Source organism: Lates calcarifer, unplaced genomic scaffold (genome assembly GCF_001640805.2).
Source record: "Lates calcarifer isolate ASB-BC8 unplaced genomic scaffold, TLL_Latcal_v3 _unitig_2387_quiver_997, whole genome shotgun sequence".
Classification (NCBI taxonomy): Eukaryota; Metazoa; Chordata; class Actinopteri; family Centropomidae; genus Lates; species Lates calcarifer.
In genome coordinates this window covers 24341-51321 of record NW_026116179.1, presented here as the reverse complement: position 1 = coordinate 51321, position 26981 = coordinate 24341, and the positions used below count along the sequence as shown (strand labels likewise).

General features: G+C 39.9%; 2 protein-coding genes and 1 long non-coding RNA gene across 8 annotated transcripts in view; 1 reads left to right on the top strand and 2 right to left on the bottom strand.

Annotated features, from left to right (window-relative positions):
• Positions 1-790: 790 nt before the first annotated feature.
• On the bottom strand, positions 791-3705 carry LOC108892725 (selection and upkeep of intraepithelial T-cells protein 2-like). Its single transcript, XM_018690431.2, has 2 exons — positions 3552-3705; positions 791-1263 (listed from the first exon to the last, which is right to left on the bottom strand). Exons 1-2 carry the CDS (start codon positions 3625-3627, stop codon positions 902-904), a joined length of 438 nt encoding a protein of 145 aa, XP_018545947.2. The 5' UTR covers positions 3628-3705; the 3' UTR covers positions 791-901.
• A 3168-nt stretch (positions 3706-6873) lies between these two features.
• Positions 6874-26981, bottom strand: part of LOC108892726 (CD276 antigen) — a 35056-nt gene continuing 14948 nt past the window's right edge. For 3 of the 6 annotated variants that reach the window (XM_018690435.2, XM_051068048.1, XM_018690434.2), the window contains exons 4-7: positions 10726-10995; positions 10177-10203; positions 8076-8174; positions 6874-7734 (exon numbers count right to left, since the gene is read on the bottom strand). In XM_018690435.2, coding sequence (XP_018545951.1) covers positions 8113-8174; positions 10177-10203; positions 10726-10995 — 359 coding nt within the window. In that variant the 3' untranslated portion in view covers positions 6874-7734; positions 8076-8112. Of the gene's footprint in view, positions 7735-8075; positions 8175-10176; positions 10204-10725; positions 10996-12792; positions 13069-15133; positions 15467-17975; positions 18145-26981 lie in introns of those variants that run through there. The other 3 variants (XM_051068046.1, XM_051068047.1, XM_018690436.2) reach the window with 2 other exon arrangements.
• The window catches only part of LOC127140181 (uncharacterized), a 31150-nt gene continuing 17936 nt past the window's right edge, over positions 13768-26981 (top strand). Inside the window, exon 1 of the long non-coding RNA XR_007810539.1 lies at positions 13768-14804. This is a non-coding gene — a long non-coding RNA (uncharacterized LOC127140181). The remainder of the gene's footprint in view (positions 14805-26981) is intronic.

Below are 26981 nucleotides of genomic sequence, written 5' to 3'. Positions count from 1 at the left end.
GAATCAGGACTCACCTGAGTTGTTTTCTTCTCTTCGGTCTGTTCAGGTGAGACATAAACAAAACAAACAAACAAATGTTAGTGTTTGTGTGACATCATCAACAAGCAAACATGAACCAAATGAAGCTGTGATCAATGCTGGTGATTCAGGTGATCACTGTTGTCACTCACACACACTACAACACTTTCCATTAGAGTCAGCTCACACACTTCCTCCATTATCTATTCCACCTTCAGCTGTACTGTAGGTTGTGTAGTGAGCTGGTTTTGTCATTAGCAGCTGTAAATATTTCTAACAACAGAGCTCTGTGGAACAACTAGTTTGTGTGGTGGAACCCATTTGAATCCAGTGATGCAGAAATCTCCTCTATGTAACCAGTTGAGTTAGAAGCAGTCAAACCAAGTGTGAATCTACAAACAGCTGCTGCATCCAGCTCCAGGACTCTGATCTGAACCAGACGCCTCAAAGAGACTGAGAACAGAAACAGTACAGGCAGCCTGTGGAGCCTCACTACAGGACTTGTTCTGTGTTTGTCTTCATCTCAACTGGAAAGTATCCACAGACTGGAGAGAACAGAGGCTCAGAGTCAGAGCTCAGCTTCAGTCTGTGCAGGACAGTGAAGAGGAGGTGGAGGAAAGAGCTGGGGATCAACATTTAGTTTTTATGAAACTGAGGAAAACCATTTGGAACCAAATTTGCTGCCCCAGTATTAAATCTCATCCACTTCTCAGAATCAAATATCATGTTTGTACATATTAAAAACCTAATGGTTATTATGATTTATATCACATCTATTTGCCTACAAAAGGAAGGAGAACTTCAACTTCAGGAGACAGAGCTCAGATGTGTGTTTCATTACTTAAAGGTTCATGTTGACCCTTAGAGCAAATTCAGTTTGGATTCAGTCTGAAAACACATTAAAATGCTTGAACACTAATAACTTATAAATAATTAAAATTATTTGAAGGTATAAAAACCACTGACCATTCATAAGCACATAGGTATCAGAATGAACCTGATGGTTGATTTCCTCCTGTGTGGCGACACAGCGATAGCGGTCAGTCTTGGTCACAGTAGTTTGGAGGATGATGTCGTAACGTCCTCCTCTTTCAGAGACCTGTGGTTCCTCAGCAGGAAGGATGTTTCCAGAACCGTCCTGCCACTCTACTTTAGGTTTGGGAGAAGCTCCTCGAACAACACACTGCAGCAGAGCCCAGTCTATTGTTTGATTAAGTGTTGCAACAGATGGTTCTGGAGCTGCACCTGTAAACAGTGTAAGCAACAGATAATGAGACAATTACAGTAACATTTGCGTTTTTTCTTCCTTTCTCTGCTTGATTTTAAAGATTTCAGTGTGCAAAGAGAAAAAACACAGAAACAGTCAAACAGAAAAGCATCAGTTACACATCCAGGCACAGCTGGACAGAAACAAAATTCAGACATTTTTAACTTGTTCTAGGATGAGTCAGGAATGATTGAGGTGAGTAATGTCATCACAGGTGAGAAAAAAAACAGTTCACAGTCAACATAATAACATCAACAATACTTGAACAAAGTCAAAGTCAGCTTTATTGTTGACTTTGACTTTGACTAAACATTATTGTCTTCAACTGATGGTTTACAAATTTGAGGTTTTGGGGGTTATGGAGACGAAGTCATACAGAGGTAAACTGCAGAGATCGGTGACGTCATCAGAATCAGGACTCACCTGGGATGTTTTCACCTCTTCTGTCTTTTAACCTTTTAAAGTGCGCAGGTTGCCTGCGACCTGACATTTACATGTAAACTGAATAAATCAATCAACTCTATATTTTCATGTTGACTGTTGACGTAAACACGGACATATTATACCTCGTTTGAAAGATCCAATTTTCAGTTTTTCAATTTATTAAAGAAACTAAATGACGGATTTACACGATAAACACGTGAACGTCTCACTTTCCGGCAGTAACCAGTTAGCAATGAACCTGCTAACCTGTCTCGCTGCAGTTAAAAGCATTTATAGGTCGAAAAACAGACATTTAAAGACAAACTGGGCTCATTTTAAAGAACAAAAACTCACCGATTAAATCCAGCTCGTTTAAATTCAAGCGGAAGTAAAAATAAGCAGAATAAAAGTGGATTATTTCCCTCGTTTAGTTTTAACGCTGCTCCTCAAACTTCCAAAACAACGACATTTCAGTCCATTTTAAAGAGTTGACCAAATATTTGAGCAATGATGTTCAGTATCTCTGAAATCAGTAAACGCCCACGAACAAAACAAACCAATCAGCTTCTTTGACGACATAAAGAGACGAACCTAACGGACTTTTAACTCCATCAGCCAATCAGAGGAGCGCATCTTTACGCGAGCTCACACTGGGTTTTATTGACAGCTACTTTCATCCAATAGAAAGTCAGCACCGTGAAAACACTCTGAGTTTGGAGCGGTAAAATTACCTGTCTGACCATATATGGAAGTTCATGTAGTTGGACTTCCTGTGGTGGTGGAACACCCACATAACAGAGAAACTTTTTCATCAGTCAAAAGAGACGTGATTCAATGAAACTAAATCTGTCAATCTTTATCTAAATATGAACAACATCTGCTTTTAGTCAACTTGAACATTGAGGGAAATTTTTCAGCGTCATAAAGACATTTCTCATCATTATTTGGTCACTTTGGAGAGGTTTTAGAAAGCTCTGTAGTCATCTGATGGAGATGCTCTGTACTGCACTTTCTGAAATATCTCACACACACTTCTGTCTATCAACATGAAATTTGGTTCAGATATTGTCGACAAGTGGAGGGAGAGATCCTGTGAGTTTCAGCCTGATAGCTCTTATTATGACCGAGTTATTGCATTTTGAATATCAAGGTAAAAGATATGAAACATGGAATCTTCATTTAATTCTCAGTGTGATCCTGAACTAAAATGTCTCGGTTCAGGACAGAAATAAAACAAACACAACATAAGAGACCAGAATATTTGCTTTGCAGTGCTGCTGAGGACACGTATCAGTTCTTCATTGTCTTGGAGTAGCAGAACATTTAAGATCAGGGTGTATAAACAGGTGACAATGTATATAACTGTAAGGAGCTCTAAGAGGTTAAGATAAAACGCTCTGGGTCAGGATCTAAAAGGAAAAACAGTGATATTGTCAGACCTGTAACACTGGAACAAAATAATCTAAATAATAAATGTAGGAAGGTGTTTCTGAGGCTGCAGCTTCATGGACACTATGAATAAATGACCAACACTGCAAAGACAAGTGACAGAGCTCTGTGGTCTCTGTCCTCAACATAAACCAAGTCCATGGTATTTGGAAAAGCAGAATTAATGTAAATATAATATTATAATGTTACTCTGATTGTTAATATCAGTGAAAAATAAAGTATAAATCAGTACATAAAAAGAAAAGAAAAAGAAATAAATGTGCAATTATTAATTTATAGTTGACATTTTAGTGTCAAGAAGTCTAGAGATGGTGAGAGAAATAAATGCATTAAAAACAATGAAAATGAAGAAATACAATAATCACTTTTAAAGTCACATCAGTTTCAAACTCACCTACAACAAGTTTAACGTGGGATTCTGGTTCTGCTGTATTAGGGAAAGTACAGGTGTAACTTCCGCTGTCGGCCATCTTTGTATTGTGGATCTTTATGGAGGCGTTGCCGTTCTTCAGCTCATCTTCAAAATGAAAAACTCGTCCTTTGAACTGTTCGTCTTTGACCTGTTCGGCCCTTGTTGTAATGCTGGCCTGGAGCAGCGTACAGGAACACCTCCTTCTTCACATCTTTCTTCCAGTCAAACACCTTCTGCTCGATGTTCTGCCTGGTGCTGAGGGAACAGGGTAAAACAGCTTCCACTCCCTTCTGCCACGGCCACAGTCACGACACCTGGACCTGGAGGACGAATCAGAGAACGAACATGTGTCACCTCAGTTACTCTGAAGCACCAGTTTACAAGCTGTTTAATCAGCAGTCAAATATCTGTGGTGACTGAGACACACTGCAACTGATGAAAACACAGACAGTAAGAAGGAAGGAAGTCACACCACAACCTCAACAAATATAAAGTAACTGTGCATCAGTTACAAACTACATTAAATGTAACGTCTAAGTTACATTGAAATGGCAGAATCAACACTAGATACAGTTTAGCATCACGGGCTGCTACATTACTGCTAATTAGTAGAACAGGAACTTAAACCATATGAAGTATTTAAACAAATATAACTGACACTGACTCATTAAACACACAGTAAACTAACAAACCAGACACTAACTGTGTGTGTGTGTGTGTGTGTGTGTGTGTGTGTTTCTTTATATACAGCCTGTGGTTTCAGCTCAGGTCCTGATGTCAGTGTGGTGTTTTCAGTTTGTTACACTGCCCCCAAGTGGACAAAAAAGATTTAACATCACTGCTCTCCAGTAGTAATGAAGCCAAATCCAGTAAACTTCTGCAGAGCCTGTGGATGTGACAGCTCTGATCATTTATCAAACAACCTCTGCCTCCACACCCACAACAGTAGAAACACACACACACTGAGAATTAAAAGAAACTAAACAAAGTGAAACTGAACTTTCTCCGCCTCTGATTTAAACTGAGCAGAAAACAGAAGAGAACTAGAAAATGCATTTCCTGTGGAAAATGCGTGTGAATGTTGAGAGCTGAACAAATCGCTGAAGCAATGCTTAAAATGGCTGAAATTACTGTTAAAATGCAGAAGAAAAAGTTAAAATGCTGAAATTGATGAACTACAGAAGAAAAAGTTGAAAGGCTGAAATTATTGTTGAAATGCAGAAGAAAAAGTTAAAATTTGAAAGGCAAAAGTAATTGTAGAAGTTTAAAATGGTTGAAATTATCAGAGAAAAAGGGCAGATGCAGAAGCTGAAAATTAAAACCAACAGCTGAAGCATTCATTTGAATAGCAAAATTGTAGATAAAGTTGAACATTTTAAAAAGCATAAAGAGTTGAAGAAAGTTGAACAAGCATAAATGTAAAAAGGTTTGAAGCTTGTGATAGTTAAATGGTTTTCTGTAGCAGAAAGTATGCAGGAGTAGTTACAAGCCAAACAGGGGTGAAAGCAGAAAGAAAAAACAGCTAAATGCAGAATCAAAAGTTGGAAGTTAAAATGTAAAAGAGGTAGAAACAGTAAAATCAGCTGCTGAGGGTTTGACTCAAACAGATAAAATAGACAGAAAGAAGTATGAAGTCTTAAACACTGCTTAAAGATAATTCACCTCATCAATTAGTGGTTTGTGAATAAGAGGAATCCATGTATCTTGTATTGACAGAAAAGTCAGTCAAGAGTTTGATAAACAGCACAGACATCAGAGATCAGCTGATCACAGTCACCTGTTTGTGTCCAACTGCACTCACAGGTTGCCATAGCAACATCAAGGCCCCCCCCTCCACACACACACACTCTACCTCCACCCTCCCGGAAGATGCTGTCATCACATGACATCACCTGTTTCTGTTTCTCGTGTTTTAATCCCAGTCCTCTGACTCTTTACAGCTGAATAAAACAGAATGAATAAACCCAGTTCAGTCTGATTCTCAGAGACTCTTTAGTTTTCTCACCGTTTCCATCAGCAAACGTTGTTCCAGACCAAGTCAGGAGACAGAGACACACGAGAGGAAGAAGCTCCATGTTTGTTCAGCTCATCTGAACATTAAAGAGGGAAAACAGCACTTCAGCATCTGAAGAGGAGGAAGCTTCAGCAGCTCCTCTCACTCTCACTGATTCATCACACAACACGTTAGGTTTCTGGGCTTCCGGTACAGATCCTTCACAATAAAAGCTCCACCTATGACTCATGAATTCTGCATTAACTGTTCAAACTGTGTCAAAACCTGCTGAGCAGAACTTTATCTTCACACTAACATTTCATCTGGATTAGTTAGAAGAAACAATCAGATAAATATCTTCACTGCACAGTTTCACCTCATTAAAGCACAAATGACTCTAATCCTCCTGACCTGCACATTATTATCAACACAAACAAAACTCTTTCACTTCTGTTTCTGCAGAATAAAAACACATCAACTAAACTTTGGACAGAGAGGAAGGACTGTAATCACCGACATAAAATCATAAAGACATAAAGCCAGCTCATTAGCAGATCTCCACATGATGTGTTTAACTCAGATAAACTGAAGAATCTGTTTTTACACAGAACAACAACTGAGGATTTTGTTCCTCATCACTTTCATTGGAAACACATTAGGAAGAGATTTCTTATGGTTTGAACAGGAGAGACGATCACAGCAGGCAGAAACCTTTTCAGTAAGACAACCTGTCTGCTGTTTTACTTCCACCACTTATTGATATCATGAATTAAAGTCTTCATTCCATGCTTTTACTGTGAAGGACAGGCTCCCTGTCCAGGAGTTGGACTGAGTCCATTTGGTCTGATTTCCCGGCACCAACAGATTAATGGTGATTTAAACCTTCCTTCCTGTGAAGTCTGAAGTGCTGCTGATGAAATCCAATAAACATCAAGTCTGTGCTGAGTCTCCTTCAGACTGGATTTGGACTGAAGAGTCCACTTCTGATGCAGACACCAGACTGTGATTAGACTAAATAGTGATGATGGAATAACATCATTAATAATTATAGACATATAAAGTGGGAAACACATAACCTAAGCCATGTATTACAGCCCACTATATTTATCTATAGACATCTACTTTCGCATTTTTAGAGATCTAAATAATTTGATGCATCAGTGATAGTGTGGATTTTCATGGGTCATAATCTGCAGATTAAACTTCACCTCATTATTCAGTCTGACATTGTGTTTGTGTTAAAACCTGCTGTCACTGTAGTTTCTTCAGTCAAAGTGTGAACAGACAGAAAGATCCAGAACAGTCTCAACATCCAGTTTGATAGTTTTCAGCTTTTATTCAAACTGTTGTGAAGCAACATGATTGTCCCAAATAACCTCAATAACACAGAGATGAAAATAAACAATAAGTCACATTATGTTTCACTTTAGCTGCAGAAGCTTCACATTCAGCAGAACAGCACATTTGATTTGACTGTTTTTGTCAATGTCCGACTCAGTCAACAGCTACAAGCAGTTTAAGACTTTCCATCCTTCACCAGCTGCCTGGGAGTTTAGCATTTAAGATTTCTGTTTGTTTACATTTTCAAAAATGTAATTTTAGATTTTATTAGTTTTTTTTTCATTTGACTTTATATTTTCATCTATTATCTTAGGGTGATTGTGTAACATTTAACTAGAGACTATGGATCAACAACAGCCTTTCAACTGATTCAGTGATATAAATTATACAAATTAAAAAAATAACCTCATTAACTCCAGTCACACTGAAAATACTGCAAAGCCCCAGATTCAGTTCTGGAACATTTAATGCCAGCATGTAAAACATTATTCCAAGCAACTGCAAGAGTAAATAAAAAGTTATATATATTGGGCAAAATTTGGTCATGAAAAATTCATGATTCAAACATAATTATTAAGATATGTTAGTAAGTAAGAGAGTAAATGGTAAATGGCTGCATTAATACAATTATTTCATCCAAAGCTCTTTACATTTAGCCTCTCATTCACACACACACACACACACACACACACACACACACACACACACACACACACACACACACACACACACACACACACACACACCCCTGCAGATAACTTCATAGTGGACGTTGCTGATCTGACTCTGCTCTCCTTCTTGTAAAGTTCTCCCTTTTGTCTCATGATGAACCTGCAGGAAAGAAAAAAGATACAAGAAAAATCCCATCATGTCCTATTCATCCTACACAGTCTATACAGTTTTACAGCTTTTATCTAAATGGCATGCTTGAAGGCGTTTTTGTATTTTAATGTTTATTATTCTCTGACTGCAGCTCTCAGTTCAGAATCACTAAAAATGTCTCTAAAGTTTGTTTGCTCAGTAACTGTGATGTTTTTTAGAGGTTCCAGTGTTTCTGCTCTGATGTGGATATAATATAAATCTGTCAAGAATCTGGACACGAGGTAGTTTCCAGTTATCTGTTATATTCCATATGTCTGCACATTATGTCAGAATGCATTATTTAAACTTACCTTTCTTACAGCCAGTTGCAGTGAAGTGAAGATAAACCTACAACAACTCAGCAAGGACTGCAGCTATGAGTCCAATCATCACTTTTCTGGACACATCATCTGAAACACATTGTGAGAAGGTGATGTTACTCACCATGGAACAGTAATGTAGAGAACACTGGTTATAACCTACACAATGAAAAGGTGTGTATTCTCATAAATAACATGTTTGTAGATTAAAGCTCCACTAAGAGGAATCTCACCAGGCACAGTGACATTAACATATGGCTGATGTTCATCTGCCTGTATATACAGTGGAGGTGTTTGGTTCAGCAGCACATCTCACACAATACTGCGCTTCACTTAGGGTTAGGATTATGTTCAACAGTGGTGAGGTCAACAGGCAGCTCTCATGATCACATCACTACTGTATATTTTGAGAAAGATCATTTAAAAATTACCTGGGGAGTGTAAATTTAGTAGCAGTTTTTCTATGAGTGGGTCCCTGTTTGTCTATCTCGTCCATTCATACAAGGACACACATGCACATTGTTTCATATTAATGCCCTGATCTACAGGTGGTGGTTATGCACTATGATAAGTAGCAATGCAGACGCATGCAGTGATAAAATGATCTTGATAACAAATCACAAGTTTCACCATGATACGATATATCAATTCACTGGACAACGATTCAATTCAACTTCCATTCATATCAAATCACAAACAGTAACTAGCAGGTTTATATAAAAAAGGTTAGGGTTAAAATATCATCTGACATTTTTATTCCTGAGCTCCACCAGACATTTAAATGGAAAAACAATCTCCTCTCTTAATAAAAACAGATAAGACACAGTGAAGCCTAAAGTTGGGTAAACAGCAGAGTGAGGCGGTTTAAAGCGTCTTGTCATAGTTTTACAGTCAAACACCAGCAGCAGCCATGTTAAACCATGTTGGCTGCTGAGGGAATCAAGTTACTGACATTGGCCTCTCGTCCTGCAGCTACACCAAGTAAGTTCCACCCTGAGGAAGATCAGCACCAGCAGAGCTGCAGGACCAGATAAGGTGTCGGGCCAGACTCTGAAACCATGTGCTATTCATTGACTTCAGTTCAGCATTTAATACTGTAATCCCGGACAAACTGGTACTGAAGCTCTATAACCTGGGACTGTCCACATCGCTGTGTTCCTGGATCAGGGACTTTCTCACAGGCCTCAGGCGGTGAGAACAGGGGACTGTACATCATCCACACTGGTCCTGACCACAGGTACGCCGCAGGGTTGTGTGCTCAGCCCAGCCCTTTTCACACTGTTTACACATGACTGTCTCACCATCCACTCCACAAACATGGTCATGAAGTTAGCAGACGACACCACCGTGGTGGGTCTCATATTGGACAATGATGAGATCCACTACAGGGAGGAGATCCAGCACCTGACACAATGGAGCTCAGCCAACAACCTCGTCCTGAACACCAGCAAGACCAAGGAGGTCATTGTGGATTACTGGAGGTCCAGGAAGACAGAACACGCTCCTCTCCTTATACACAGGGAGGTGGTGAAGCATGTGGATAACATCATGTTCCTGGGTATCCACATCACCTCTGTATGGCAGCTGCAAAGCACAGGACAGAAAGGACTTGGCCCGGGTTGTGAGAACAGCACAGGGGATCGTGGGATGAGTGGGACGGTATAGAAACATAAAAACACGCATCACCACACTGTAAGACAGCTTCTTCCCCAGAGCTGTGAAATCCATCTCCCCCCTGCACACACACTCACACTCTTTCACTGTGCCTTAAAAGACTGGAACTTGCACTGTGCTGCACTTTTGTACATTCCTCTGCTGCTAAGATCAATTGCAAATTTCATTTTATCCAGTGCACATTTTATTTTATTCAGTTTATTTTATTTTATTTTATTCTATTCTTATCTTACCTTATTTTTATTTTAATGTACATATGTATAGTGTGTCTATAGTTGGTTTTTCAGTCTATATATTTTAAAGTATTGTCTTTTTCTTAAGCCAAAAGCTAACAAACAAAATTTTGTTATGTGTATGCATAATGACAATAAAGAATTGTCAGATTCTTGAGATGATGACTGTGGATGAGTTGACCTACCTGAACCATGCAACTGCACTCCAGCCCCTGGTGAAAGATGAAAACAAGACATTTTCATAATTTTTTGTAACACAAGCACATATATTTTTGCATATTCATATTCCATAATGTAGCTGTAGTAACTTAATCAGATGTGTTAAAAACAGACAACAAACCAGGCTAATACTGCATTAATTTTTAGCTTGGTGAACCTAATAAACTGCAAACTAAGGTGATCTTAGAGTGAAATGAGATGTGGACAATATTTTCTATAGCATTAAAGTAAAAAAAATTGGGGCTGAATTATATCAGTGAGAATACTTGATCATGCTGCCAGAATAGGTTTCTTATCATCAGATTTGTTGCAATTCATGATTTGTAGCCAACAACAGCTGATGTAGAATAATGAGGCGGAGTCTGAGAGCCTCACAATAAATCTGACTCAGTCTGAAACATTTTACACTCACATAGGTGTTTTTATCCCAGTTTGCAACCAAGTTTTTTAAGACAAGCAACAACAAAAACAATTAAAATGATTTGACTGTGATAACAGAAATACAGGAAACTCACCATTAACAAACACAGAGGCCTCAGTCTGACGGTTCGTTTTCTCCTGTGTGACTACACAGTGATAGCGCTTGGTCTCGGTCACAGTAGCTTGGAGGGTGATGCGGTAGTGGCCTCCTTCTTCAGAGACCTGTGATTTTTCAGCAGGAAGGATGTTTCCATCACTGTCCTTCCAGTGTACATTAGGTTGGGGAGAGGCACCTTGAACGTCACACTGCAGCTGCACCCCAGCCTTTAATCCATAAACTACACTCATGTGCAGCTGTGGAGCACCTGTGAACATAAACAATAACTTATGAAGAATGTTCACAGGATTAGACATACAGTATAATACCAGAATCTTTTTGTCCATCCCCTCTCTGGTTGTATATGTAGATTACAGTGTGTTTAAGAGAAAAACACATGAACAGAGAGAAACAAAGACACAACACAAGCATTGGTTTCACATCACTGCATAGTGACTGTCCTATCAAACTATGCAGTGTGTACAATACTTTTGTAGTAACTACTTAAAACTGCAAACACATTTCTGACTCATATCATGACAGAAGCAAATATAAACTATTTGCCACTACAATAACAAGGAATTTGGGATACCCTTGAACCTCAGATTGGTTTCTTCAGCTTGAACTGAAATCACATGAAATTTGATCTACTAGAGAAAAATTATAAGACTCCATAAAACTATGATTCATGTGTTATGCCCCTATGAGGTGCACAAGACTCCACCATGGCAGAGTAACAGAAAGCCATAACATTATGAAACACAGGGTCTTCAGAAGTACAGGCTCCTCTTGCATCCTAAAGGCTTAACAAAGTCAGTGATACATATACTCAGTCACCACTTTGGTTGGTACATTTGTACCTAATAAATGAAATCCAACTCTTCTGCCATAAAGTTGACTTTTATGATGCTGAGTGTGAGGAAGCTGGCAAGCATCCCCTCACTGAGGTGAAAAACTCACATACCCATACATAATGACAATCTGAACTAATACAGAAAGTTTCTTTTGGTTATAGTTATGTATTTTATTTTGAAATCCTGCTAACCTCTCTCTCTTTGAGGTTGATTTCTGGGAGGTGTGTTCATGGAGTGCACACATGAGCATGCAACCACAAGACTCCAGCCAATGTCAATTACCTTGTTAGGCTGAACCAGGTTGTCAGGGAGGAGAGAGGGGAGTGGGTATAGCGGGTTTTGTTAAGTTTGGTCTTAGTTTGTTTTTTCTCAGTTTATTATGCACTTCTTTCTCCTGGGTCAGCCAGCAGTCAGGTGCATGGGGTATAGGGAGATGACAGTATTTTAATTGTAAATATGTGGTAAAGGTTACTGTGGGAATGTTTAGGTACCCTTTACTGGAGGATGGTAGGGGCAGAGACTGTAGGGACAAGGAGGGGGGTCAGGTTGAGGCTCTTGTCTGCCAGAATCTGCAGCACCTGTTTTTTTCCCTCTGTGACCCAGAAGTCTGCTGTTAGTGGTTTTTCCACATTAAAAACTGTATTTTTGATACTTGAAGTTGCTGCACTGGTGTGTCCATTTGTTCTCCAGTGGGCAGCTGGCCTTTTGGGGGGGTTTATTATTATTAAAACCTTACACTGATAATGTTGAATTTTTATAGTCACATAGGTTTTAATAAAATTAATCAATCACACCTGCTGCAGTCAGTCGACCGAGTGTTAGGAAGCTACATCCTCATCAACATGTTGCTCACACAGGACTCTCACTGTCAAACTGTCATCTCCCCTCAGGATGAATAAACTCTCTGTGTCTCTGTCTGATCTAATTCCAGCTGATAAGAGCTTCAGTCAGTCTCAGTATATTCTGGTGACACCTGTGTTACATTCATTCTTCTTCTCTGAAGCTTTTTTCTTTTCTCTTGTGGAACAGAAACGTCTCTGATTCTAATGATTTCAGTCTAAATCGGCCTCGTGTGGTGTTTTCATGTCTCTGCTCAGGATCAGGTTACACCAGCTATTTCTACACCTGTTACTGTGTGTGTGTGTGTGTGTGTACACGTAAAAAGATTAAGAATTAAATTTATATTACAATTTAAATAAGGAGAAACTCACCACTGATATACACATCAGTCCAAGCATAAAGCCGATGGTTGATTTCCTCCTGTGTAGCTACACAGGTGTAGTTGTCGGTCTTCGTCACATTAGTTTTGAGGGTGATGTCATAGCATCCTCCTCTTTCAGAGACCTGTTCTTTAGCTGTGAGGTTGTGTCCAGAACTGTCCTGCCACACGACTTCAGGCTTTGGAGAAGCTCCTTGAACAACACACTGCAGCAGCACCCAGTCCTTCGTGGTTTTAAGTGATGTGACAGATGGGTTTGCAGCTACACCTGTTAACAAAGTGGAAACAATAATTTATGAGAAACAATTACATGAGAAACAAAAAAATAATTTCATCACTTATCACTGAAAAAAAATATTTGATTCACATCATGATGGAAGTACATATACAGTTTGGACAACCCAACCCCCTCCTAATATGTTTGGAGTTTGTTTTTTCTACATCACCCTCTGCTCCTGATCACTCATATTATGCATCTGTCCATCATCCAAACCTGCTTCATACAGTAACTAGAACATTCTAACAACTGCATTTAATAATTTAGTTGGTGAACAGGTGAAATGTCTACACTGATTAAGCGATGCACAATTAATCTCTAATAAAACGGAAGGAGCCGTAAACAGTGACGTCATCAGAATCAGGACTCACCTGGGATGTTTTCACCTCTTCTGTCTTTTAACCTTTTAAAGTGCGCAGGTTGCCTGCGACCTGACATTTACATGTAAACTGAATAAATCAATCAACTCTAGATTTTCATGTTGACTGTTGACGTAAACACGGACATATTATACCTCGTTTGAAAGATCCAATTTTCAGTTTTTCAATGTATTCAAGAAACTAAATGACGGATTTACACGATAAACACGTGAACGTCTCACTTTCCGGCAGTAACCAGTTAGCAATGAACCTGCTAACCTGTCTCGCTGCAGTTAAAAAACATTTATAGGTCGATAAACAGACATTTAAAGACAAACTGGGCTCATTTTAAAGAACAAAAACTCACCGATTAAATCCAGCTTGTTTAAATTCAAGCGGAAGTAAAAATAAGCAGAATAAAAGTGGATTATTTCCCTCGTTTAGTTTTAACGCTGCTCCTCAAACTTCCAAAACAACGACATTTCAGTCCATTTTAAAGAGTTGACCAAATATTTGAGCAATAATGTTCAGTATCTCTGAAATCAGTAAACGCCCACGAACAAAACAAACCAATCAGCTTCTTTCTACGACATAAAGTGACGAACCTAACGGACTTTTAACTCCATCAGCCAATCAGAGGAGCGCATCTTTACGCGAGCTCACACTGGGTTTTATTGACAGCTACTTTCATCCAATAGAAAGTCAGCACCGTGAAAACACTCTGAGTTTGGAGCCGGTAAAATTACCTGTCTGACCATATATGGAAGTTCATGTAGTTGGACTTCCTGTGGTGGTGGGACACCCACATAACAGAGAAAGTTTTTCATCAGTCAAAAGAGACGTGATTCAATGAAACTAAATCTGTCAATCTTTATCTAAATATGAACAACATCTGCTTTTAGTCAACTTGAACATTGAGGGACATTTTTTCAGCGTCATAAAGACATTTCTCATCATTATTTGGTCACTTTGGAGAGGTTTTAGAAAGCTCTGTAGTCATCTGATGGAGATGCTCTGTACTGCACTTTCTGAAATATCTCACACACACTTCTGTCTATCAACATGAAATTTGGTTCAGATATTGTCGACAAGTGGAGGGAGAGATCCTGTGAGTTTCAGCCTGATAGCTCTTATTATGACTGAGTTATTGCATTTGAAATATGAAGTAAAAGGAGAAGAAGAAGAGAGCTTCTGTTGTTTTCTGTTGAATCTTTCAGCAGTTCAACAGCCTCAGAGCTGTAAGTAAGATCAACACACCTGAGAAAACCTCTGAGAGTCTGTTTGACACTGATTCAGTGGAAATGTATCAGCTCCTCATGGTCTTTGTATTATACACAGTTTAAAATGGGAGAGTATTAAGAGACAGAGGTGCACATCATTAAAATGAACCCTAAGAGATTAAGATAGGATCTAAAAAACAAAACATAAAGAGGTTAGAGTGATAACAGGTAATTCACAAGCAAAAACTCAGACTTATCACCCTGTTTATTAAACAGATGTGTATCATGTAAAACTTGAAAAAAATTAAATATAGGCTCAGATTTCACAAACTGTCTTAAACTGGTGAACATCTACAGATGAGACTGGTTTGTGTCTGAATGAGTTCCAGTCAAAGTCAGAAAACATTTAACACACTTGAACCAGTCACATCTGTGAATAAGCAGGAGTCATTTTAACTGTTTGATGGAAGCACTAACCAACAATAAGCTTAATGCGGGATCGTGTTGTTGACACTCCGTTTTGCACAGAATCACAGGTGTAGCTTCCACTGTCAGCCAGCTTTGCAGGTCTGATAACTATGGAGGCGTTACCAGACTTCAGAAGATTTGGAAAATGTTCGACCCGTCCTTCGAACTGCTTATCTTGACCTGACATGCCGTTACCATAAGTACGGCCATTGTCATATATGAACACCTCCTGACCATCCTTCTTCCAGTCAAAGACCTGATGTTCAATGTTCACAGAGCCAAAGGAACAAGGTAAAACAGCATCATCATCTTCAAATACGACCACTCTGATGACGCCTGGGTCTGGAAGACAAAAACATTAATCAGCAGAGTGATCAGGTTAAAAAGAAAAACATCCCAAAGTCAGAAAACACATGTACATGTGTCACTACAGTCACTCTGAAACACCAGGTTATGAGCAGTTTTCTGGTCATGTTTCATGTTAACACTGTAATAGAATTAATTAATTGAATTTTACAAATTGTCATTGTGGAAACCAGGTTAAACTGTTCCTCTACCACCAGGAAAACAACAATCACAACCAAACCTTCGCTGCTGTTTCCTTCCTAGGCCTAAAGCCAATAACCTTCCTCCGAAGAACCATTTACATCAACATGACTCACAGTATGGAGGCAGTTTTATGAGTGACAGGTGATCACAATAAATTCATCAAGTCATCAAAGAAAACACACACAGGATGTAGTGTGTGGGAGGTGCTGGTAGCTTGGTAAATAATGACACGCCTGTAAAGCAGTTATGAACAACAGAATGAACTACGGTCGGACATTTGCCAAAAACAACATGTATCAATGTGACCTTCCAAAGAAGCTCAGCAAACACAGAGCAATCAACAGCACTTCAGGTGAATAAATGATTAAACTAATGATTCAGACTCGTTTTATTTTCTCAGAAACATCTCTGCCTCTTCAGGACAGGATGCAGACGACGCCCTGACCAGCTGCTCTGCAGCGCTAACGAAACCAAAAAGGATAAACATCATTGTCGCCTGTAGGTTTGTCAGATTTGATCATTTATCAACAATCTGTGTCTCCTCATGCACATCAGCAGAACCACACAAACAGGTATTTCTGCGTGGTTCACAGAAATGAATATGAGTGGGAGAAAGAAAGAGAAGGAAACAAATTCAACTTTAACTCTCTCTGGCTTTCATTCCATGTCTGATAACTAAATGAAACAAACATGACAAACAGCAGTGAGTACACTGGGGGGAGTGGTACTGCTGATAAGAGAGAGGGATGCAAACACTGTGAAGCAGCGTGGTGGAAAATAAAAGATATTTGACCTGGCTCAGAGAACAGGAACTGAGGGGGGTGTCAGAACACCACACAACTTCCCAGCATACTACACACACTGGACAATTTTCTGGAAATCACACACTCAGGTAGTAGGACAGCCTTACAGCATTCACATATCAGATATGAAAAACATCCAGGAACAGGTCAGGATTTGGAATTGTCAGTAGACACTGCTGCATTGTTCATTAAATTCCCTGAGGCAGCTGAGATCGTGTCTGACCGACTCCTTTGACGTTTTCTACAAAAGTAGCTCCTTTAAATCATATCTGTGTCCAGGAGGAAAATAAACAAGAAATCTGATTAGAAATTGGTCGGATGTTGATCGTCCTGTTGTCACAACAATGAAAAAACTACCTACACCAGGTGCTGTGACCATGAGCTCATGAAAACTACATAGTTAATAACCTGAAAGAGAAGTTTGAACTGGTATCTAAACGTGCTGGATGATGGAGGAGTTTCTGCAGATACAAACATGAAACTGAACAAGAAAAAAGCAAGGAAGGAAAAAAGACATTTCTGTAACAATATCCACTTAATTTTAAATGAGGTCCAGTACATGACTGATGATATTTTAAATCTCATCAGAAATAAAAGGAGTCAGTTTGTTGTGGAAGTTTCCTGCTTTCAAACACTGATGGGCTGACACACACACACACACACACACTGACTCTGGATTTAAAACAGCAGGAGAATCTTCCTGAAGAAAGGACTGAACATAATTCACTGTTCTTGTGAACAACAGAATGAACTCTGGCTGGACATTTACCAGAAACAGCACATATCAGACAGGAAGCCACTGATGATGATAAGCGTCTGCATGCAGGAGATTACCATTCAGGACAGAACCCAGAACATCTGGAGACTTTAAACACCACTTCACTTCCTCTGCCAAAGAAGCTCAGCAAACACTGGAATCAACAGCACTGCAGACAATAAATGAACTAATGACTCAGACTGGTTTTACTGAGGAGTTGCAGCTATCAGACGATCAGTGAGGTCTGAGAGGAAGAAGAGTTTCTGAGAAACAGAAGCGTCGACAACAGCCGTCTGCCTCCTCACGACAGGATGGAGACGACGCCCTGACACCCCACCTCCCACCCCCCCACCCACACCCACACACACACACACACACACACACACACACACACACACACACACACACACTCACACCTGCAGTAGTGATGCTGCCACATGTAAAGTTACAAACCACCGCTCTGACATTATGATCAGTTATGATATTAACATGCGTTATGTTTCTGAGGCTGATGTTTTAATATCGATCTGCGCTGATGTTGATGACGTGTATTTTCAGACTGATCTAAATACTGAGGTGACAGGTGCACGCGCTGCCGTTATCCACACGCTAAACCGCGGAGCAGCCTCATTATCCCGGTCCTCTGCTCCACACCGCTGCATCTTCACATCTGCATCTTTATCATCTCGATCAGATCCGCTCAGAATCAATAAACCCAGTTCAGTCTCTTTAGTTTTCTCACCGTTTCCATCAGCAAACGTTGTTCCAGACCAAGTCAGGAGACAGAGACACACGAGAGGAAGAAGCTCCATGTTTCAGCTCATCTGAACATTACACAGGAAAACTGCACTTCAGCATCTCTTTATAACCAATCTGTGGCCACTCCTGACGCCGTGATTGGTTCATCACACACACACTTTCGGTTTCTAAGTTTCCGTAAGTTGCAACAACTGCAACACATCCGGCTAAATCTTTCACAATAAAAGTGTCATCTCCACAATCATTAACTGTGACTCATGAATTCTGCAGAAAATCAGCCTACACGTGCATCATGGTGGTCTGAAGGTTGAGAGGCGACACCCACGGTTTAGTTTCAGGGAAGAGCTTGTGTTGAATGTCAGACACCTTCCTGTCTTTATACAGCTCCGACTGACGCAGGAGAAAATGCCAATAAACGTAACAGCCCCCTGAGCTGTGCATCTTCCCTCAAACATTAATGCAGAGCTGAGCACGACAACGGAAACCACAAGCTCTCACTTCACTGCACAGTTCCTCTTTCACGGTTAATGACCTCTGTGTGTCTGTGCTTTAGCATCCTCTCTCCTGGTCTTCATGGTGGAGAGGAAGTCATGTGACTCAGGTCTGTTTGACTGCACCTGAAAGTTGCTCCTGGGTCTTATTCTGCATTTTACATTCACTCATTTCACAGATGCTTGAGAGGGAAAACACTAAAGCTTCAGTGCAGCAGCAGACCCTGAAGTAAACACTTAAAACTAAGGAAAAAGAGGAGGTGGTCTCAGAGGAGAGGAGTCTCCTGCTCTGATCAGGGAACCACAGACCAGAACAGTCTGGACTGAGAAGGTCTTGTGTGCAGAGATGGAGATGCCAGATGTTGATCTTTGGAGGAACACGGTGGCTGAGAAGGAGCATAAGCTTGTATGACTGAGCTCAAGTAGATGGTGCAGATCCAGAAGTTTCTCTGCAGGAGCAGAGGAGGTCGATGAGCAGCTGAGGGACATGTGATCTTTCAGGCTGATCAGAGACCAGATGTAATGCTGCATTTCAGAGGGGAGGGGCAGTGTAGCCGTCATGGTGAGGAATAACCACGATGATTTTCTTCTGTTGTACGGAGCAAAGCGACGGCGACCAGGAGACAGAGAAGAACAGCTGGTCATCAAACATAACACCTGGGTTTCTCCTGACTTTGGTTGGAGTGAGAGATGAAGAGGAAACGTTGATGTTGTGATGGAGAGATTGAGTGCTCAGGATGTAAAGACTCCACCTCCTGGTCTTGTCAACTTTGATCAGAGGATGAAGCGGAAGTATCCTTATTAAGAAAACAGAGAGAGAAACATCCTGCCTTCACCTGCACAAAATGAAACTACCTGTCCAGAAGACACGTGGACGTGATGCACTGATGATGTTTCAACTTGTTGAGCTCTTCATTCTTTCATTGGAAGAGTCAGCAGCTGAAGTTATTAAATCAGTCCTGAGTCCTAGCTCTCATTATTAGTAAGAGGAGAGCTGCTTCAGGCAGACATTTCTTTGGAACAGCAGTATTGTGTTTCAGACAGTGTGTCTGTGCTGATGAGGGATAACAACACAGACAGTAATTTTTTTTTGACTGGTGAAGCCTCAGATTACCTTCAGATAAACCAGGACTGTGGTTTCTGTTCCTCATCACGTTCAGTGGAAATTCACTAACATTTCTGTAAATGGCAGGTCTGAACAGGAGGAACAATTACAGTGAGCAAAGCTTTTTTATAGGAGCACCTGCATAGAGATGAATTCAGAGCACAGGGAGTCTGATCCTAAATAAACTTTAACAATATGGATATAAGGTATGAACAACAAATACATTTGAATCTTGATTAGGTAAATAAAATAGACTAAATTAAATCTAAGCATTCAGGTTTATACATGTAACAAAACAGCGCTATTCATGTTCCAGTCACTGGAAAAACACTTGAACCAGAATAAACAATCAGAATAAACGTCAGCTGATCCCTCTAGTGGTCAAATGGTGTAACTGCAGTACTGAAAACGGCCACATGGCCAAACACACAGGACAGGTGTGTCACCAAAACACTCGTTATTAGGCTTATTCCTACAGCGTGACACTCGTAGTAAAATGAAGCTCAAACAACGGTTTCAGGACCGAAAAGAACTCAGGTAACATTTCCACCAACAATCAGCTCAGTCTGCTGTTTGCTAACAGGAAGTTTAACTCACGTTTGTGCACGAGCGCACGCGACAGGTATCCACATCTGCGCAACCGCGGAAAACGCGCACATGACACCTGATCTTACCTTAAGGAAGTATGACGTCATCAACTACGGTACGTGTGCGAGGACCAAACTCAGACAAAACCTCATAACTGCGGGGGGAGGGGGGACAACACCTGATTATTCAGACTTATTTATAGAATATGTGAATCTGTCCTTTAAAGTAAAGCGGCTTCTTGCTTTGAGGTGACAGGATCGACCAATGAGAGTAAAAAGTAAAAGAGGAGGCTACTTCATGAATCAAGTTTTACCATCAAACATGACCAGATTAACCTGGGGAAGAATCAAACCCGGGGCCTCTACACTCTGTGCATTACACAAGCAGTGGAGCAGTTCTTTTCATTTTCATGCAAAGATGAACTCTACAATCATTTTTAACACAGGTGCACAGAGCGGCTACATTTTAAATGGTGCAGTGGTTTTTCCAAAGTCAAATCCTTCTGTCCTGGACGACATATCTTCCTCAGATTAAGATCTGCTGTTTTTCCATCACTGGATTGTATGGGGTAAAAAAAAAGAAAAGAAAAAAAGAATTAATTTTGCATAATACTCCAACTGTATTTTAAACCACATTAACATTTGGAAACTTTAAAACAGAATCAGTCAGAAACACATATCATGGTGTTTTGTTGTTGTTTTACCTCTATCACTAATACGAGCTTTCAGGAGTTAAAATAGTTGCAGTTAGCACTTTTATTTTGAAAGGCAGAGTGCCAGTTTGGAAATGATATGTTGCAAGAGGTTGGACTGAGTCCATTCGGCTTTGCCGGTACAACAGACTAATGCATGTGCTGGCACCTGCCTGTGAAGCCTGCAGTGCTGCAGCAAACACCAAGTGTGTGCTGAGGCTCCTGCAGACTGCATTTGGACTAGAGAGTCCACTTGTGGTGCAGACTTCACCAGACTACGACTCACACCGATATTGAAAGCAATTTCTATTATTTTTCTATCCAAATACTTTGATGCATCATGGTTTTGCATTAAAACAGGTAAACGCTGGCTTTCATTCAAACTGTAGAAACCTTTGAGCGACAGAAACAGGTTGTGAACAGTGTTGAGTAAACAGTCACTTCCTTCCTCATCCAGCTGTTACAGACTGATGTGGTGTTTGTGCTGCTGAGCAGGTGGCGGACAGTGGCTGTTTACAGCGTTTTACAACTGCAAGGTCACAGGTTTGATACCAGCAACTGTCAGGTGGTTTGTGCACCTGTACACACCTCAGCCTCCAATCATGTGAATGTTATTATCATTCCACCTCGTAATCTGAGACTCTCGATTCAGACAAGAAAAAACTAAATGCAAGAAACTTTAAAACAAAGTAGAAACATTAGAAATAATAACACCTCCTGTGGATATTCACCAGTGAAGCGTAAATAAAAACTAAAGTCATGAGGACGTCACAGCAGCTGCATTATGACCTAATCTGTCCCGAGGGCCCGACAAAATCCTCACTAACCCTCTGACAGTGGTGGCTCTTCTGTGGTGTCCCTGAGGGGCAGGTGTAACTCCCAGCATGCACTGGGGTGGAGTAACAGGTTTAAGAACCTCAGGCTTTGTTAATGTGTGTTTCTGTGATGTTAGTATTTCTTTGTTTGATACTGTTCCCACAGTTAAATTGTGTGTGTGTGTTGTGTTTGTGCAGGTGACCTGCCTCCAGGTGTGAGTGTGAATGTGGTCTGTAATTAAGCTGCAGCTCTTTTCAGAAAACCATATAAAGCTCATTGTTAAACAGCGACGTTTTGACTTGTTGACTTCTGAAAGGAGAAGTTGGCTCACCACAGGATTTCAGTAGAAGTATGAGCAACGTTTTTAAGGCAGACGTCCAGTTTGGAAATGATATGTTGCAACAAGACTGAGTGGATTTGGCCCGACTTCCTGACTTCACCTGTGATGTCTGCACTGATGCAGTTTGAGTCTGCACTGAGCCTCCTGTAGACCTTTTAAACAAGAGACACTGATATAAATGTGAGGGTGGAATAATAAAACATATTAATACTTCATACTATTTTTCAAACTCATGCACTTCTTGTCTTTCATCCAGGTAAGGAAAAACCTGCCCACCTGTGGATGTGAGGCTCCTCAGCAGAGGGTTTGTTACGAATCTATCATCAGAAGTGTTGATGTTCAGATCTTTGCAGAAATGCACAATTTTTGTGCAACTTGTGTAACTTTTGGAAAAGTCTGTCTGAGCAGTAAGTAAGAGTTTTTCCATCAAAAGTGAAATCAAATTGATGACATGATTTAAAGCTGTAAATCAGGATCAGTTCGGGGCAGCAGAGAACAGGTGCTGAACACATCATCACCTTTTAGGTTCTTATTTCTCCATCCAGCAGTTACAGAGCAACATCATCAGTCATGTGGAGCTGTGTCTGTGTTCACCTGATGAATCTAAACATTTTAAACTTTTCCATCAGTTACACTCAACAAACATCTTCACACAGCCTCATAATCTGTGCAACAGCCTCTGTCTTCAAAGAGCCTCAATTCAGGTGAGAAAAAACTAAACACAAACAAGATTCTAATTTAAATCAAGGAGGAAACTTTGCTGCTGCAGCTCCAGAGCGAATAGAACAAACCTGTGAACTACACTCAGGAAGAAGAAACACCTGGATTTAACCCAGGCCACTATACTGGTTCTTATCTGACTGAGGTTTCTTTAACCTGTTCAACAAAAGAAAAAAGAAAAAATCAGTAAGCTCACTCTGTAACCTCAGGTAGCAGGCACGTACACGTTTGACTTATCCTCAGGATTATCAGGTGATGTGTCATAACACGCCTGTTTGGAGAGTTACTGATCTGAACTGTCTCTTCAACACGTTTTTATCAAAAAACAACTGTTGTAAAATAAAGATGAAGTTAGAATTAAAACAGCAGAATCACTTTAGTTTCTTCAAAGTGTGAACAGACAGAAAGATCCAGAACAGTCTCAACATCCAGTTTGATAGTTTTCAGCTTTTATTCAAACTGTTGTGAAGCAACATGATTGTCCCAGATAACCTCAATAACACAGATATGAAAATAAACAATAAGTCACATTATGTTTCACATTCAGCAGAACAGCACATTTGATTTGACTCAAGTCTGTTTTTGTCAACGTCCACGTCCAACTCAGTCAACAGCTACAAGCAGTTTGATCAGATCTGAGAACTGATGCATTTAGAAGACACTTTTCTTCAAAGAGCTTTAATATTTACACCTGTCATTCACACACACACACACACACTGATGCAGGTCTGACCATCAGTGTGTTGCTCGAGGACACTTCGACATGTGGACGGGAGGAGCCGGGGATTGAACCACCGACTCTGATGAACAGACCTCCTGCTGCAGCCGTTTCTACTCTTTATTAGAAGTCTGAAGTGACTGCAGTGGTTCAGTGTCGTTTCCTTCAGCCGAGGAGTTCAGATCAAATACGACTGATTTTAACTGTTGTGTGATTTGATCTGATGGTTTCTGGACTGTTGCAGTTCTCCTCATTAGGTTTTGGTTCACATGACGTTCTGAGCTGCAGCCTGAAGTCATCAGGTCATTTACAGCAAGTCAGACATTTTCAGAGGTAAATAAGCTTTTAAAAAAATCTGTGTGATCTTTTAAATCTCTTCTTAAAAATGCATTTTATCAGAAAGTTTTCTCCTCATTTGGTCCCTTTTTAACTCTGTCCAATTAAATTCTGTTGTATTATTTTATTTTCGTGCTGTTTTGTCATCTCATTATTTTTAATGTTTCACTCTGTTTTACTGTGAGGTCCATGTCATTCATACAGACAGAATGAATGTAACAAAGGCTACTCTGATTTGATCTCCTCGCTGATAAACCTACATGAACAGTAACAGGAGTGAAATGAGACTCATAATGAGAGAGCAGTGTTGGATGATGAAACAAAAACTCTGAGGTTGTAAAACTCCTCAGCAACGTTAATAAGCAGATTCTCTCTCAGACACATATTATTCATATAAATCTCAGTTAAAGGAACAGTTCAGTCAGTGTTAGAAGGCAGATACTCTCATCACCTTTTAACTCCAGTCTGTGTCTGCACTGTAACTGCATGTGTGTTCACTGTCATCTCAGTCCAATGTGAGTTATGTCCTGTTTTAGATGATTTTTTAATGGTATATTATGTTTGTCACATGCTTTAATTGGTAATTAGATACACATCTTTATCAATTAAAAATTATTTTCTTCTGTCCATGTCTGAGCACTGCAGATGAAAAACAGCCTTTTATCTGACTTTAGCGTATTTACAGCAAAATCTACTCTATGTTCAACAAACTAAGAAATGGAATAAAAAAAAGCCCTGGAACAAACCAACCTCATCACCACACAGAGGAAGGAAACTGGACATTTTTGCAAAATTCAAACTTACAGCTGCGTTTTGTATTTTTTACTCACATGTTGAGAGAGTTATGGTCACTGTAATCACTCCTCTCTTCAACACTGGCAGACTGGATGACTTCTAAAGTCTGAAATTCCCTCTTTGTGTTTCATTGCTGAGCCTCAGCAGGACGACACGTCCTGACAGTCACTGACAATAAACCTAAACACGACTGTCAGGACAGGAAGTAAACTGGTTACAGGTGACTGACACTGCTGAACAGTGACTGATTTATGTTCTTCTACCAGTTTGAACGACTGCAGCGACTGAAAACTCTCAGCCTTCATGTTTTTTCTCACTAATTATTCTACCAGTATCTTTGGGAGGTGACTTTATTATGACTAAAGGGGCAGTGATCTTCTCTGAGCTGCAGAAGAACAACAGATTTCTAAAGACAGTAACTTTGAAAGATTGACAGTTGTCCATCTTAGACGGCTGAAGCCTTTAAGTTAACTCTGAATGGAGGATTTTATCTCCATCTCTTCCTTTGACAGCACATGAAGGACTCAGTGTGGACAGGACGAACGATTACAGAGACCAAAACCTGTTTCATTGTAAATGTGAGCATGTTGATATTGTATTAAGCCATAGATAAAAAAAAAGTAAGGCAACTAAAACTGTCCTGTCCTCTGTCTGAGGACATTTAAATGTTTGAAATTTGATTGAAATATTTGCGCTACACTGGCCCCTCCTGGTGCTGCTGCAGAGAGACAGGATGAGCAGGCAAATTTAATCCTAATCCACAGAGAAAAAACTACATTAAAAATACCTGTGTACATGTTGGTCTGTCCTAAAACCTTTGGATCAGTGAGGACTGGACAACATGTGCTCAGTTTCTAAAAACCTCTCCACGCTTTTGGTCTAAAATCAAAACTGGTCCCCACAAGAATAAAAGTACTGACTGCACACACACACTTCAGCAGCAAACCTCAAGGTACGTGTCAGACCTGGAAACCCTCACTCTGACTGGGGGGGTCAGTACCGGCCCCTCTGTCTGCTGGAGAGAAAACAAAATGAAATTAAAGAGAATCTGATCAGATTGAGGCTAAAAAACAAATCAGATTTTTAGGTTTGTTATTTCTTTGTTCTAAGATTACAGAAATAAAGTGAGTACTGCTGAGAGATTAAAACATTTCCATGAACATTGCAGAGATCTGATTTAGTGTTTAGTTTCCTGATGATCAGTTCTACCCTGTCAATTTAATAATCAATTTAATTTTTTATTGATGAACCTTAAGGCCTCAGGTACTCAGAAATACCAGAGCGTGATTAAAGATCCTGAGATACAGTCTGACTGATCGTACCAAGGTCCAGACTGGTGTCGAAAGGTGATCAGGTATTTATTATCAGGGCTCCTATAATCCCTGTTTATAACGTCACTGTTCATACTGTTCCATCATTTTAATGAATTCCTGTCACAGATTTTCTTCTGTGTTATATTTGTTGTTTTGATTATTCTGTGAATGTTTTAATTTGTAAATCACATTGTAACAGGGTCTAAAAGTTCTTATTATTTTATTGTTATAGGTTTGATCAGAAAATAAATCTCTTTTATCAGTTAATCACTCTCCATTAAACAGAACTATCTCAGTGGTGACGGTCGCTGCTAAGAGCTTCAGCCACTGTTGTGTGTGAGGTTAAAGTACATCCTCTGAGCAGTGCTTCTATCAGATATGATGAGACGGGTCGGACCATCATATCAATATGATCAGTAGAAGAAACTAAATAATAGAAATATGACGTTTTCCACCTCTTGAAAATAGCTTTTGGTGAGTAAAAGAATAAAGTTTGATGCTGAACTCGCAACATTTCATCAAGACTGGTGAATAAACAGCTGATTCTAACACTGGCTGTAACACTGTAGTGATTTGACACACATGACTGTCAGTCACTGCAGAAACAGTTTGTCAACAGGAGAAACAGCTAAAGTGCAGCAGTAGAAACTAAGACAGCAGTGACTGATTAAAAAAGATAAAGTCAATGATGATGTGACCACAGTGTGTAAACAACCAAAAACAAAGAGTGCTGGAAATATATTAATCACAAACCACATGACATTAAACATGTGACTGTAAACAAACTTTTCCATTGAGATAAATGAAGTCTCAGTGGGTTTTGTAAGAACCTAAAGACCAACAGGAAAGTTTATATCTGAAATGACCAAAACTAATGATTTTTAACAGGAGATAGTTCCACAAATCAGCTTCTGTCTGCACAGCATGAATATGTTGACTGAAAAACTTACTTGTTCCTTCTGCAGAGTATAACAGCAAGCACAACTACAAGACACAAAGCTCCAACAAGAGACCATGCAATGATCTCTGTCATGGATGTGCCTACAACCTGTCCCCCTGAAACACAGAACAACAAT